Source organism: Rhopalosiphum maidis, chromosome 1 (genome assembly GCF_003676215.2).
Source record: "Rhopalosiphum maidis isolate BTI-1 chromosome 1, ASM367621v3, whole genome shotgun sequence".
Classification (NCBI taxonomy): domain Eukaryota; kingdom Metazoa; phylum Arthropoda; class Insecta; order Hemiptera; family Aphididae; genus Rhopalosiphum; species Rhopalosiphum maidis.
In genome coordinates, this window is record NC_040877.1 from 53852257 (window position 1) to 53868361 (window position 16105).

At 27.6% G+C, this 16105-nt stretch overlaps 1 protein-coding gene across 4 annotated transcripts in view; it reads right to left on the reverse strand.

Annotated features, from left to right (window-relative positions):
- Positions 1-16105, reverse strand: part of LOC113550513 (disintegrin and metalloproteinase domain-containing protein 11) — a 225288-nt gene that overhangs the window by 1117 nt on the left and 208066 nt on the right. For 2 of the 4 annotated variants that reach the window (XM_026952392.1, XM_026952391.1), the window contains exons 15-27: positions 15730-15847; positions 15544-15660; positions 14226-14289; positions 14062-14160; positions 13818-13998; positions 7648-7789; positions 5198-5362; positions 4523-4600; positions 4356-4426; positions 3730-3987; positions 3417-3515; positions 3165-3345; positions 1572-2131 (exon numbers count right to left, since the gene is read on the reverse strand). In XM_026952392.1, the coding sequence (XP_026808193.1) occupies positions 1894-2131; positions 3165-3345; positions 3417-3515; positions 3730-3987; positions 4356-4426; positions 4523-4600; positions 5198-5362; positions 7648-7789; positions 13818-13998; positions 14062-14160; positions 14226-14289; positions 15544-15660; positions 15730-15847 (1811 nt within the window). In that variant the 3' untranslated portion in view covers positions 1572-1893. Of the gene's footprint in view, positions 1-1571; positions 2132-3164; positions 3346-3416; positions 3516-3729; positions 3988-4355; positions 4427-4522; positions 4601-5197; positions 5363-7647; positions 7790-8275; positions 8379-13817; positions 13999-14061; positions 14161-14225; positions 14290-15543; positions 15661-15729; positions 15848-16105 lie in introns of those variants that run through there. The other 2 variants (XM_026952393.1, XM_026952394.1) reach the window with 2 other exon arrangements.

A 16105-nucleotide genomic window follows, 5' to 3' on the forward strand; every position in this document is an offset into this window, starting at 1 on the left:
TATAAACAGTTAAAAGAATTTATACATAGCTTTACATGGAACTCAGTCTTACCGAAGTGAACTTCATAATTATTATAATAACATTACTACAGGCTACAGTATGTGATAATAATACTCTCTAACTTAATGTTTATGATAATATTACATTTTACAATATAGTATAGAGAATGGACCATCGTGTAGCTTCCCGTTATGCTTTGTTATAGTTGCATTGCGGATGAACGGGAAAAAACAGTGGTCCATCCCATACATATATTTATTTATTTTATATAGCAGCTGTAAACGTTTCGTTTTTTTCCTCTTCTTGTTTTTTGTACATCCATGAAATTCATTCGGAAACGACACAGTCGATTAACTGCGAACCGATTTATCTGCCAGTGTAGTATATATTATGTTCGAGTTATTGCGGTCGTAACGAAACGAGAAGAAGAAGAAAAAACAAAACGATCACGCGTGGTTTTCATAAATCTACTAGTGTTAATAATATTTTTTATCATATACACACAATACATATACTATTCTATTATATATAAATCATAACTTATCGGTGGTGGTTAAGCATATTTCTGAATTCTGAGGTCACGTAAATGTTTCATACATGGATTGAATATATATGTAACTATTAGAATTTAGAATACTATAAGAGCTTATACGATTTTAGTAAGCCAACATTTATCAGCAAATATTATAGTCATAAGTCTTGTAAAACAAAAATGTTATTGATTTTGAATATTAAATTATTTAAATCATATAATATATTATATCTGTATGAATGTAAAAATATTTAGAAAATTATATTTCTGGAAAATGTTTTCTAAAATATAATAACCATTATTTTTGAAATGTTCTAAATTAAATGTAAATTATCAGCCATGTAATATTTAAAAAAAAATCACCACCGAGTTATAAATATACATATACGTACATACATACAGGTTGATTTTTTAACGTACACCGCTCATTTTCTTAGTTGATTCATAAAATATGACTTAAGTACTTGTGGGTTTCAAATTATAAACTAAAAAATGTTTGTTAGAAATAGTCTAATAGAAAGTAGTGATATTTGAACAGTGTATAAATCAGGGACATCTTGTGGTGTTAAAGAATCATTCTGTATGTAATCAAATATATCTTTACTACACTATGTTTCGGGAACTATATATTATACTATAATATATAATAAGTACGTGTATATATTTATAACGATAATAATATGATGTATACATAATAGTAATGTAATATACAGGATGATTCACTAAGCATGCTTACCTCCATTTTTAAACTTAATAATGAATTTATTTTAATTACAATTTTTGTAATTATTAAAATATATTTAACACTATTTTATGCATTTAATTTCTTGTGATTTTCCGGTATAAGCTTCTGTTATTCAAATAAGATTGACAATTTTTTCAGTAAATTATTTAGTGGAAAGCTTTTTTTTTTAAATTTATCTAATTTAAAATTCTAATGAGTAGTTTTTCAGCTATTAAAATGTTTATAGTAAGGATAAAAGTTTTTAAAAATGGTTTTATAAAATTATAAAATAAATGTATAATTGAATCTATAGTGTTTATTATGGGTACTTGAACCATTTTTATAAATTATAAATGTTAATAGATGAATATTGATTTTTAAAATTCAGTAAGATAACGGTAAGCATCATAATCCCTATAACTTTCAAGCCCATTATCTAAGGAGCACACCAAGTAAAATAATTAAAAACTACTCGTTGGGATTTTTTAATCAGTATTTTCAGAAAAAGTATCCAACAAATAATTTGTTCAAGTATATTTAAATATTTCATAAAATTGCAGTATTGAAGAAAAAACGGAGGGGGTGAGCATGCTTGGTGAATCACTCTGTATATCGATCAATTATAATATTATACAATTAGCGCCTATGACGGGTTTGTGCATGTGGTGCATACCTTTCGCTGTCGGGGGTATTACACGCGTTCCGACAGGAGGGCGGGTGGTCTGCCGATTCATAGATGCTTTCCTCACCTGTTGTCGAGTGGACGGTGGCCGACGACGCCCGGGCTGCCGCCTGTTGGTACGGCGACGCCGAGCCGCTGGTCGCCCTACTCGCCGGACGGTACCAACCCCTCACGAACCTCGGTTCTTCGCATCTGCAGAAAACGGTCGGGGGTGAACAAAATAGAAAAAAAAAATTCCTGTTACAATTACACAGCACGTCATATTATTAACGTTGGTTATTGCGGGCAGCCTAGGTCGAGGGTGTCAACCAGGATGTCTTTGCGGCATCACTCTTACCTTAATCATTATATCAACTAATTGTTATTATTGTGTGGACGTCCTTGACAGACACTCGATGAAAATTTATAGTATTTTATACGAAGATTCAGAGGTGTGCTCACGGCCGAAGACAAGGATGTCATATATTTTTTTAATTTTTTTGTTAATTGATTTTTATCATTAATTGTTAAAATAAAAATTCATGTGTGAAATATTTTTTCGTATGATTTTTAAATTTTCGTATAAGTTAATAATGAGCAATAACTTACATAATATAAAAATTCTCTTACACACGATTAATAATATATTATTATAATTAACTAGCGCCTACCTATGCGTAAATGTAAGAATATATTAAATTTTTTATGTTACAACCGGATCTGAGGATAGTAAAGAAATCATATTCTTTTACTTTAAAAACAGCTAGGCATGTAACTGCGACAACATGTACCTACAGAATACGATATGATGATAATAAACGCAATATGGTTACTAGAGCTATATTGCCTATATTGGCTAAAAGATATAAATATTTTATAATAATAAGCTCATGAACTGTAATATGTTGATATATTCATTTAATAATTATTAGTAGGTGTATTTTCCGTGTAAATACATTTTATATTTTTACATGACATTTAATGTAAAATTTATACAAACGATTTCAAAGAATATCAAAGTACAAAGGGAAGTTGTTAAATTAAAAAAATTTGTTGAATATTATCTACCATTTCCAAAACTGAAGGTAAAATACTTAATTGTATTATCGACACATTTTTATATGAAAATTATTAAATGCTTTTTGGATATTTTATCATATTTTTATTGCATATAAATTGCAGTCCTTAATTGATTATAATATTATAATACTATAATGTGTGATAAAATTAGAGTAAAAATAATCACCCAGGATGCGCGTCATGTCTATAGTGTCTGTCGACTTCTGTTTCGGACATCCTGTTCTCTTCCGAACCAGATGGACTGTGCCGTACGGTGTGCTCTTGAATTTGCTTGAAAAGGTCTTCGAGATTCCGTATACGAATTGTAGAGGAAACCTCTTTAGCTGTCTCTTCTTCGTCTTCTGGTGCTTTAAGAAATAGATTATTATTATTAAAATTTAATGTAACTCAAAAACTCGTAAATATTCATAATACGCACCGATATCTGTCCGTCTGCTGGGCCTCCGATATGGATGTCGATGACAAGTCGGCACTCCACTTTCAGATAAAACAGTATGACTTTGAGGAAGTCCATGTCCTAAAAAAACAATTTTATTGATACTTATTACAGTTCGAAATAATTAATTTTATTACGAAACCCTAAAAATAGTTTAATTTAAATTTTTTTTAGTTATATTCTTAAGTGACTTTTTATTTATATATATTATGCATATTATAAAGAATTTAAAGTTCAAAATGTTTAGGTATAAATTAAAATAGTTAGTATAAATACACAATTTAATTTTACTAACTTTCTTCACACAGTCTTTCTTGACTAGCTGTAATACGGTTATAAGCCGATTCAGCAGTTTCAGTCAAGGTACGCCATAGTAGGTCTTCACTACTTGATCTGGCACCAGACGATGATCTATGGGCGGCGGTACGAAGTTTTTCCAACAAGTCTCCGTGGTAACCATCAAGTGATTTGATTTTCCGTTCCATGTCAGATATACTTACAGACCCTGGAGCAAGACCACAACTACTTCCACGCCCACTCATGTGAAGGTTTTCTATAATGAATAATTCAAATAAAGCCCTCAAAGTTCAAAAATCCCTTAAAAATTGTTCACACTGTCGAACATTGGTTGAAAATAATGAAACTTTTACATTTTAAAACAATATGGTCAAAATAGTTATATTTATGAACCTAAAGTTAAATACACATGGGTATTAGATTATGAGAATGAGTAGACAGAACTGTGTTGAAAGATAAAGAAGGTTATACAAATGAGTAGTGTCAGTACTCAAGTAAAATATTGGTGACAATATAATATAGACATATAGTCATATAACACTCAACAAGTTAAATTCACAACAATGAAATCTCTGGAGGAGATATAATAATATACAATCACAAGTAAAATAAAAATAAACTTGCCTTGGACATTCATATCATCTTCGTCGTTAGGGCACAGGCCTAATCTGGACAAGTTTTGTGATTTATGCTCCCTAAAAAATAAATTTATATAACATGTATAACAATTCTTATAATAACTGAAATAAATAAAAGAAAGATACGTTTACAAATATTTATGATATGCTTACATAGAAATACCAGAAGTACTTGGAGACATATGATTTGTCGGATGAAAGAGCATTTTATGGGATCCAGTTTCTGAGCGACTATAATACAAATGAATTTAGAATACATTATAATATTATTGTTAAAATGCGTATGATATTAATTTTTTCTTAAATATATTTTAAAAATATACCCAAGACGTTTTACTATTTATACATAATATATTGTGTAAAGTTTAAACAATCAAACTATTATGAACTATTCATAAAAGGTTATGAAAATTATTATTATAATAATTAGTTCATAGTAGGTATACTGCATGTCTGTGTGGTAGTTTCTTAGAAAGAGAGAGAGAGAGAAGCACACGTCACGTACATACACCTCATATTAGATGGCTTACATCCTACATAGGATTTCCTTAATCTAATAAGTAATAATAACATTTAAGCCGTTAGACCAAAATCTAATATCAAAGGGGTGAGAAACACATGGTGTACATTGGTACAATTCTAATATTTCTACTGCATTAAAATTATTATGCCATTAAAGATGAATACAATTTTGAAATCTAGTGTTGGCGTAGTATCAAAATAATTTTACAGAGCTAACTATTAACTGCATCATAATGAAATATAGTATTTTAACATTATTTCTTTGAACTATGTTCAAAGTTATATTATTATTTAAAACATATTTACTTATATGGCGATTGGTTTCCGTATTTATTAATTCTGTTAATGTTAACCATTGCCATTTCTTCGGCCGATTCTTCAGAAGGGGCGTCAAATCTGGACGGTTTTGATACGGGAGTTGTATTGATTGATTGCTTTTGTTTGTCCGTTGCTTGTTTTTCACTACTCCTCCTATGCGATTTTTGTACGCAAAAACACGATTTTATCATTGAGCGTATTAATAAACGTTTGCATTTATAATATATTATTATTACGCGTACCTACATAAGTAAATACAAAACTACCAAAAGCGCATTGGTACATGCTTAAGTTGATCATACCATGCACAAACTGCACTACTGCGTGATGACTATATAATATAACTACATGACTGGTGCTATAATAATTTTTTTTGTACATATTAAGTGTGATAAATTATTTATCTTGAGATTTTATTAGTATTATCAATTTATTACGATATTGAGTAAAAACTTGTTTTTAAACAATTAAATGAGCCATCATAGTTTTTACATGACATACATAAAATGTTCACTTGTTTTAACGATTAATTGTATTTTTACATTTTTATTTTATTGGAACTGAAAAAATAACATACTTAATCGGATTATATAGTTTGCTAAATTATTGCAATCTGTTTTAATTAAAACTTTGTCTGTAATAATATACGTATATAATATAGAAATAATATTTATGAGGACGTTTCACCCACATATATTGTCTCCGTCTTACAAACGTACATTATAGTAAAAATAATTTCACACGGGCAAGGATTACTCAGACTATAGCCCAAGTTAAGTAATTATATTTTCGCACTGGAAAGAGGAGATTTTGGATTATGCAACATTGTTTTTTTTTCGATATCAGAATTACCAAAAAACTCATAGTTAGAAAAACACAAAAATAATGGATTTTGAAACGATAAGAACTTTTTTTCGTATTAGTGATATCAAAAAATTAAAAACATTGCACAGCCAATGTTTTTTTTTATAATGTGTACACTGGGTTGCTTAACGTGAAACGGATTCTACTATGTTGTACGTCTTTAAGACGGGGATAATACATGCGGATAAAGTGTCCTCTTAATAAACATTAACGATTAGTACAAATATTTTGGAGTTTTATTTTTAGCGATTTCAACCCATGATTTTTTTAGATTTGGTTCTTAAGAAAATATTAATGTGAGACGAGTGTTATTTAATAAATAACTGTGCAATATGAACCTCTGTATAAATTGCATGGGTCACGCACATATTACTCAAACAGTTTGTAAATACAAGTTTTCGTTAATGCATTCGAGTAGAAAGTATAATGAGTTAACAAAATGTCTAGTTTAAGTATAGGTCGTTGGTAACATTAATCACAGAGTTAAATGCATAAACGAATTGTTGATTAATCAAACTGACCTAAAAATATTTTAAAACAAAATTTTAAAGAAGAATTGTCGAACTTTCAATAAAGAATCAGTGATTTTCAAAAATAATTATTTAGACAGCAAATTATAAGTTGGTATTCAATTGTCAAACATTTGTTTTACACTTTTATATCGCTAGCAGATTTTGTAAATTCAATAATTTAAATTCGTTTTGAATTAAAATAAAATAATGATTATGAATAGCGAATAAAAATGTACTAAATCGTTTATGAATTAATATTATTACGTTTATAATATTAACCATTTGCTGCACTTGTGGTGTATGCCTATGGGCTATGATATCAATATGATCAGAATGTTAAAAAATGTTTGCTTGAATTATAAATATTAAAAAAATAAAAAAAAACCTGTTGGCATATTAAGTAAGCAGGTGTTGTAATTTGTGTATATGTTCGAGAATTAAAAAATAAGATAATGGTCAAGCCTTAATTATTATTTTATTAGGATGGTATTAATATCGTATGTTTAAATATAAACTTAGTAAGTATAAAACCAATTTAGTTTTTTATTTTGTTCAAGGATATAGACCTATTTTTATGGTTAAATACAATATTAAAACACATAATAAATCTCACTAAACTACAATAAGCACTGTGATTTATAATAACAATACAAGTCCAGTATTTTTTACCTCGCCTGAACCGGTTTAAGTAAACTAAAACTGTTAGCATGCTCGGTCGATATCCGTTATTTTGAAGTCATACAATTTCATAAATTTATATTTTATATACACATATTATTTGATCTATGTATATATGTATATAGGTTATAGCTAAATTCCGTTAAAATTGTACAAAAAAATTTAAAATTTAAAGAGTGCCAACATAATAATCATGTATAATATTAGGTATGTATATTGTTTTATTTATGAAACTACAGGAACAATATTGAGATGATCGGTTGCCCAGTGCTAATAGGGACCGGTTTATGATCTATTTTGATTAATTAATTTAAATGTATAGGTATTGTAGACGTATAGTAGTCATCTATAAAAAAACGTATAATTCTGAGCTTTTTGACTAACCTGAAGCAAAAACAGGGGTTCTTTTTGTACACAACCACGTGGCGATAACACAAAGCAGAACATGTGAAAATCAGAAACACCACTCCGACAGCAGTCATGAGTATCATGACCAAGACACCGGTGTTGGTGCTGTGAGCGTTTACTTTAAAACGGCAATGTAACGTTCCGTACAGGCGAGGTGAAGTTGAATTCCACAATGCACAAATTCAAACATAAAAAATAAACGTAAGCGTTGTATGATTTTAAATGAGAAATCCCCCAAAATATCGCAATTAAATATAAAAAGGTAACGAGATTATTATTATTTTTTGTATCACAGATTACCAATTACGAATAATATATCGTGTACAATTTACTGATCGCACGTAATTTAATGGATTTGTGATTTTAAATTGTTTTTTTATATTCAGTTCAATACAATTATGTATCAATGTTTCAGAACAAGTACGATGCGTGCTCGTAAAACAAAACAAAAACAAATTCGCACACCTCAAACACAAACAAAAACAAATAATATTGTTTGTGTAAAAAAAATAATGTATAAATATATATTAATAAAATAAATAATAAAAAACAAAATTAAACAGTCCAATTTTTCAAGACTTTTGTGTTATTTTGATTTCGCTACCTGTAACAAATAGCTAGTAAAGCAAAACTTATGAAGACGAATTTTACTGCGACTGATAATATCACGACCATTCCTAATGTGCTGATATGTTCCGAATGGGTGTCTGGAAATTATTTGTTAATTTTTGGATTTAATATTTTATGATAATACTATAAATTATATGGTTGTTATATATTTTAAAAATATTCAATAAAATTGAAAAATCCTCCAACAATTGCTATCGAGAAATCGTACTTTATATAATTTAGTAATAATTTAAATTTCATTGTTTTTATTTCCGAACCGAACAATTAGGTGTTTAGTTTTGTTTCGAATATTTTCAATAGGAAACCAAAAACGGTAAAAATCCAAGTTTAGTTTAATTTAGTTCGATATAACATTACAATAAAATATTAATACGTGAAGACATATACTGAAAAATTATATATTCATTCCAAAAACGATTAAGTTTGTTGATTTCACAAATAATCCCTGTCCATATATACAATACTAAAATAAATAATTGATGTAAACGTCGTGTCTATAGGATTATTATTTATTTATTTTTTGAATTAAAATATAAAACGACTAAAAGTGATTTCGTCGAAAACGGGTGTGTCGTAAATTCATTGCTGTTATTTTGAGGGTTTTCAAAAGCTCGACAACAGGAAAATTAAAAAAATAATCTTTATATAAAGTACCATCTGTGTTCAATTTCCAATTTATATAGGTAGGATTACACGCAACTTTTTGGGTGATCCATCTACCCACGCGTCGAAACACATCATTATAAAATATAAAACAAATACGTTTCTAGCTGTGCTCAGAATCTAAAATTACAGGTTGTAACGGTAGCAAAATTAATGAAATAAGTTTTTCAAGTACCTTACATTATTTTTATATTATAGAAAAATAAATTTAATTCGTATGACAGAAAAAATGAGGTATTGTAATACATTAATGTAAAAATTGTTTTCTCGTGTTTCGCATATAATAATATAGTACTTAAGTTTAATAAAATGTGCCATTAATTATATTTTAAATAAACGCGTACCATACTATTATGAAAACCATTTGCTGTATTATAGTATGTTAAGTCAAATAGAATTTTCATTTTTATAACATAATAAATAATAATATATTCTGATGTATATTAATCATTCCTTTTTCAATTTCTCTCCGTCCAGACTGCAGTTAAGTTTCCGCATCGATTTACCCGAGTCTTTGACCCCGGGACGTACATTGCGGCACTTTAGATAGAAAATAGCCGGCATTTGGAATTAGTCAAAGTTTGTTTTCAAACTAAAGATGATCCCAAATGGAGAACGAGAGTTCAGAATGGGGCTGTAACGGTATACTCGTAGGTAGATTAATGACGAGTGGTTACTATTAATCGTAACCAAAACCGGAGAAGCGAGAATGAATACGGTTGTTGGGATGTGTGTACGCGCCTATGTAGTTGTCGTTTGAGTACTTTTCTCTATAGACGAGAAAGGCCACCGGGAGATAGGTTAACTTTATATTAAAAGGATTATGCAAATTAATTTTAAAAGGGGAACGAGCAAGAAGTAAACGTAATTGAAAGTAATGGTTTTTGCGGTGAAGATATGTATAATAATATTATATACATGCCATATTATACATAAGGTTATCGGACAAACATCGTAATAGATGTAATTGTAAATTTTGATTTCACTTAAATCTCACCAAAATTTTAAACTTGTAAATCAAATGGGATAGAATACAGAAAATATTTTGATAATAAAATTTATATTTTTATATATTTTAAATTTATTAAATTTTAATATAGTTAAAAAAAAATGTTGTGGTTAAATAGCAATCAAATGAATTATATTATCTTAAATAAATACACTTAATGTATTTATGAATATTTATGAATATTTTACTAATAATTCTACATTTTAGTTTGTTATTTCGACAGAAATAATGTTATATGTTATGAAACTAACGATATAAATTGATAAACGAATTTATTATTTTCACGTATTATACTGTGGTGCCCGTGGAATTATTATTTAATATTAATACCATATTTCATGATTATTAGTATTATTATGCGGATTTATAATGTATAATATTTTACCATAATAAAATGTTTGATATATAGTTGGTAATAATGTACAATAATGGTTCGAATTCGAAGAATAAATTTTAAATACTCGACTTTTCATTGATTTTAAACAACCGAATAGATAATATTTTTTTAAAATAACAGCACGTCTTAGTCGGGTGGAAAAATATGTAATCAACAAAAATCTAGTAAATCTTAAAAATGTGAATAAAAAAATAAATATGGAAATTCTCAGCACGTTTCACTGACTTGAAATACTATATTATTATGATCGACGCTATTTGTTTTTGACTCTCGTTCTGAACATTATTTACCGTCACGCGTCGGATTGTTCGATAAAAAATTTAATATTATGTACATTGAAACGGTACTGTTGGATAATTTTAATATTTTATCGATTATCGGCACACAGCTGACACTAAAAAAAAAACGACCGCGTTTGACTATAATTACAGTTAGATGATTAGTGAATGGTTAAGTGAGCTGATGCGATCAAACATTTGTATTGTGTTTGCCGCTATTTTTAAACGTTTACGTGCAGAAAAGTGCGTAGAAATTGTTTTTTTTTTCATATTTTCTAATTGAACTCAACACACATAATATTGCCTTTATTTTTTCACTTTTATTTCCGATGATAGCTGTTTCATCAGTACTCTCTGTCAACTACTTTTTATTTTTAATTAACAATATATACTTTACTAGTTTAAAACTGATAATTTAATATAGAAAAATTAACAAATATTTTTTTCTTTTATAGCTACATGTAACGTTTAAATGTTTAATTGTTTTAATATGAGTGGGAAGGGGCATTTGGGGTACATACCGATATTTGTGAAACTTTATTCATATATATTATAAATGCTTATTAACAACTTAATCTAGCCTTTGATTTTAATATAAGTATAGGTTAAGAATACCAAGTAATACAATTTTGATGTAATGAATATGTATAATGTATATATGAACATTAAGTCCTTAAGTATATTTATATTCCTTTTGGGATGATTATTTTTAAATATTAGGTATATGCGTTTATGCAGTATATTATATGGTTTTAAGTACTTCTATATGCAGTGTTTGATATAGACTAATAATACAACCATAATATTTAGGTAATTTATGTACCTTGGTTGTATAGTTTCCATAGAATTATAATATAATATATAGGTTATGTTTGACAACGGGAAATTTCGAAGAGAATGGTTCAGACAATGTAAGACCTAAATGCAATAAAACTAGTACATCATACTATATATTATGCTAAACGATTATAAACAAATACCGACTAGGTATATAATACAAACTATAATATAATATAATTTATAATGTATATTATAGTTTTCTCCTCTTGTCTAGTTTGTCCACATCCTTTCGGTAGTCTCTGCATTGCACTGTACTTCACTGGCACTTCATTATACATTTGTTCAGTTGAGTCCGGTGCAAACAGTGTTCAATAAAATGTGTAAACTATCATTCAATTTAAAATGCTATTGGCTCATCAAAATTGTGTCAGGATAACAATGTTGTAGGAAAATGTAGACGAGCACATTTTAATGGTTAATGCAAAACTCGGATAAGAGAATAGGCGAAACAACAATAATAATAATAATAATAATAATAATAATAATAATACATTTTTTTAAATTGCTCATGTCAATGCATTGTAATATATAATATTGCTTATAATATACCTTTCACCTATTTGCTATCATGTACAGGGTGATTCTCTTAACAGTTAATACTTATAATGTTGAAAAGTAGATATTAAAATTTTTGAAAATATTTTTCTCACGTCATTTTAATTTCTTATTATATATTTTCTTTTTCCTTTTAACGTGTATCTAGTTTATTAGTTAATTTAGTTACAGACATTAATACTTTTTTAAATAATGAGTGTCTTCTAAAAACCACTCAGCATATTATTATGATTCTGTTCAATATGATCTGATGAAATCTTTAAAGTTGATTGGATTATCAATTTGTTTTGGAATACGGATAAAGAATATTGCACTGAATAGGTACTGTCTTATCTCTATCGTTTTAATGAAGTGTAATAAACAATTTAATAGCCTGCGAGCCATGGTTGATTCAGTTATGCACTTATAACTTAAATTACGTATAGTATAAACGACGTTTAGTAATTTAGTAATAAATGGGATAATGAATTTAATAAACTAATTTAGTTATATACATGCATATATAATATAAAAGTAAGATATAACAAGTAAACCATAGTTCTATAAGTATAGAATAGTATAGTCTATACTATAATGGAAATCTTATCGAATGACAAATTCATAAACGTTCGAAAACAAAATCTTTACGAGCTGACGGTGATTAACAAAACTTGACATTTCTCAAGACGCTACGCAGTGCTATTAGGGTGATCGAATATACTCAAAAAGCTTCTTTTTCGTTTTTTTTAAGTACCTATTATATACCATCTTAAGATATTTAACACTCCCATTGATTTTAATTCACTGTATTAGCGTATAAAATGAGATTAAATCAATTTACTTGAGTATACGAGAATAAATTACTATTGTACATTTTTTTAAACACTTAAGATACTATGAAATGGGTTTCTTTTGAATTAAATAATTAATAGCATTCATTTGAATGTTGTTTATAGTTATATCGTGTATCAATATAATATTACAACGCAACGAATGTTTGTTTTATGTTACAAATTAATCATATAATAGAATATATGTTATTTAAATTCATAAATAAATCATATAAAAGTAATTACTCGGAACAAAATGAATTAGAGACTAGTGATTGTTGCTGTAAATTGGTATTAATGTTTTACTATTTTTAGTCACAGAACACAAATTTCAACTTATATTAAATATATTTTATTATAGTACTGGTATAAAACACAACATCATAAGTGAGACGCTAATGTATTTTTATAGAAAAAAGTTAAGTATACTCGTATACGTATTAAATAATAATAGTGTAGAAAAATAAAACAAAATATAAGGGAAATCCAAAATTGAAATATAATCAAACACTAGAGGGTGATCCATTTAATACGACACTCATTATTTCAGATGAAAAAACACCCTATATTATGGAATAAATAAATAAATGAATGGTGTCTTAAAAAATAGTAAAAATTAAAACGATAAAAATGGTAAAATTGTTGGTTAAACATTTTTGTAAAATCTTGATTTCAATTGATAACTTAGTTGATAAGACTTAAAATTAGGTAAAAAGTATTTTAAAAAGTTAAAAATTTTTAAAATAAAAATGTCTTAAGTTAAACGATTAAACAGCTATAAATTAATTTTTATTGAGATATTAGATAGGTACTGCGATCGTTGTGGTTATTATTTTTTTTCATATTGTTTATCGTGTAATTTTTATAGTAATTTTCATTACTATAATTTCGCAACATGTAAACTAGTAAATTAGTTATATTTGTAATAATGTGTACGAACGATTTAATTAGTATTTGTATCTTACCATATGGAGTTTCTTTCATAATCATTTTGCTTTCCAGATCGGATTTAGCTTTTTTTGCATCCTCTGGTGACAATGTCACGTCTGCAGAGTTTGGGGAAGTAGGCGAAATTTCTAACTGGATAGAACAGTCATTTCCTGTCCAGCCATTATCACAGAAACACTGGTTTAAATTTGAGCAAATCTGTGGACAATAGTACATAGTGTTAGCATTATGTACATCGTTTATCGAATCCAAGTCCATTACCCCGTGTGCAGAGCACTCTAAATTATTATGATTACTGGGACATTTATTGTGTGTATCGATGTACGGATTCATACTTGTGCATGTTTGATTGATACAAATCTAAGAAATGACAAAAATTGATATCGTGTTTTGCAGTATGATAGGTATTAGATTCGTTTGCTTACTAGATTATCACCGCACGGAGTTCCATCTTGAACTAAGCTAAATAATTTTGAACCACTTGTCGACCTAAACGAACATATCACCACATCAATTTATTATATATATATATATAATTATTTATTACAACAATATATATAAGATATATTTGCATACCGTTTATCGCTCTATCGTGTTTATCGGTATTTACGAGATAATATGTTATTCAAATTTTAAGAAATAATTTAATTTTGTACTTCATTAATTAAATAATTTAAATTTATAAATAACATATTATACAATTTTCACCATCTTATAATTTATAAGTACGATATATTTTGCAACACTATTTAAATTAAAAGTAAAACTGTATAAACCACAGAAATGTAAATGGTTTATTATAATATTAAATTCTACAAAAAAAAAAAAAATAATAATAATAATAATAATAAAGACTACGGCTGTGGCTACTTACAATAAGCATTATTATTAATTTTAATTTATTTGTACATACATTAGATATTATATGTGGTTTTTGGTACAAGTAAATACATTTTGTAAAATATGTTTAAAAAACCTTTGTAAACTATTTTATAAATTTAAAATTCTAACTTCGTAGTAATGGTCGACAAAACCCGTTTAATAATTTAGGATAATATTGCATTTTTGCTGTAACATAATTTTATTTATTTTATTTTTCGGTATGGTTTTTCCTCTACCTTTTTCTTACTTTTATTTTAGTATTATTTTTCTCGGATTGTAATGTATGTAAGTTTTTGGCTTTTAATAAAGTTTTAATTGCCGTTGCGTAAATTATAAACTTTTTAAACTCTAAAAGTAACTACTATTATTAACGACTAACCTACTATAAGTTACCTATAAGTTACAACTTATATCACTACTATATTTTGAATAGTTTTTATGTAGTACACTTGGGACCTGCGATACTATAATCTCCGGTATTAAACTACAGTTTTGTAAAGAAATGTATAAATATAGAAATTAGGTAAATTATTTAAGTGAAATTATAATATATTTAATCATGGATTTAAAAATATTTGTTGAATTTATAAAGAATTTGCTTTAAATCGTGCCTAGCAAAGTTTTCATAGTTTTTATTTTGACTACCATATCTACAAGATGACTCATAGGTACTTTTAATAAATTCGGCTTTTGGTAGAAATCTAAGACAACTAAACGACATGGTAGTTAGAGGTTCTAATGTTATACAATATTCCCTATTACCTCTGTTCTTTGAGCTGTTTGGTCGTGTTAAGAAAACACGAATTGTCGAATTAGCGTTCACTATTTGTATGATGTTATATTGTAGTTAATACCACTTACTTGCACTCATAATCCTTGGACTCTATGGAGATTACTGTTTTAGTGTGTCTAGACGCTGACGTGTTTTGAGGATATTTAGTACCTTTTTGACATTGCAACGATCCACAATAAACGTTTCTACAGGAAAAAAAGAAATCAAAATATTTGTTAAATTATTTTTTTAGTAACGTTTTTTGAAATACTCACTTTTGATCACATTTTAAGTACGTAGTAGTACCAGGCCCTTCAACCATACCGCAATTTCCACTCATCGATCCCTTGGTATTGAATTCATCGTAACACTGTCTGTCAGATGACACCCCACCTAAACCGCAAAAACCAGTATTGTTTGTTTATAATAAATTCACAGATCGTTTCTGTTGAACTGTCATGCAAACATTATTATAACAACTCAATTATTTGTAAGATAGTGCCCTCATTGAATACAAATGTTGTTGATGGGCTTAAATATACACGACTGGTATAAATATTACGTCTGTAATTATTGTTAAAAAAATCTTACAGATTTTCTCTAATTGATTTAATTGATTTATATGGAATAATAAATAACGTGCGAAGAGTC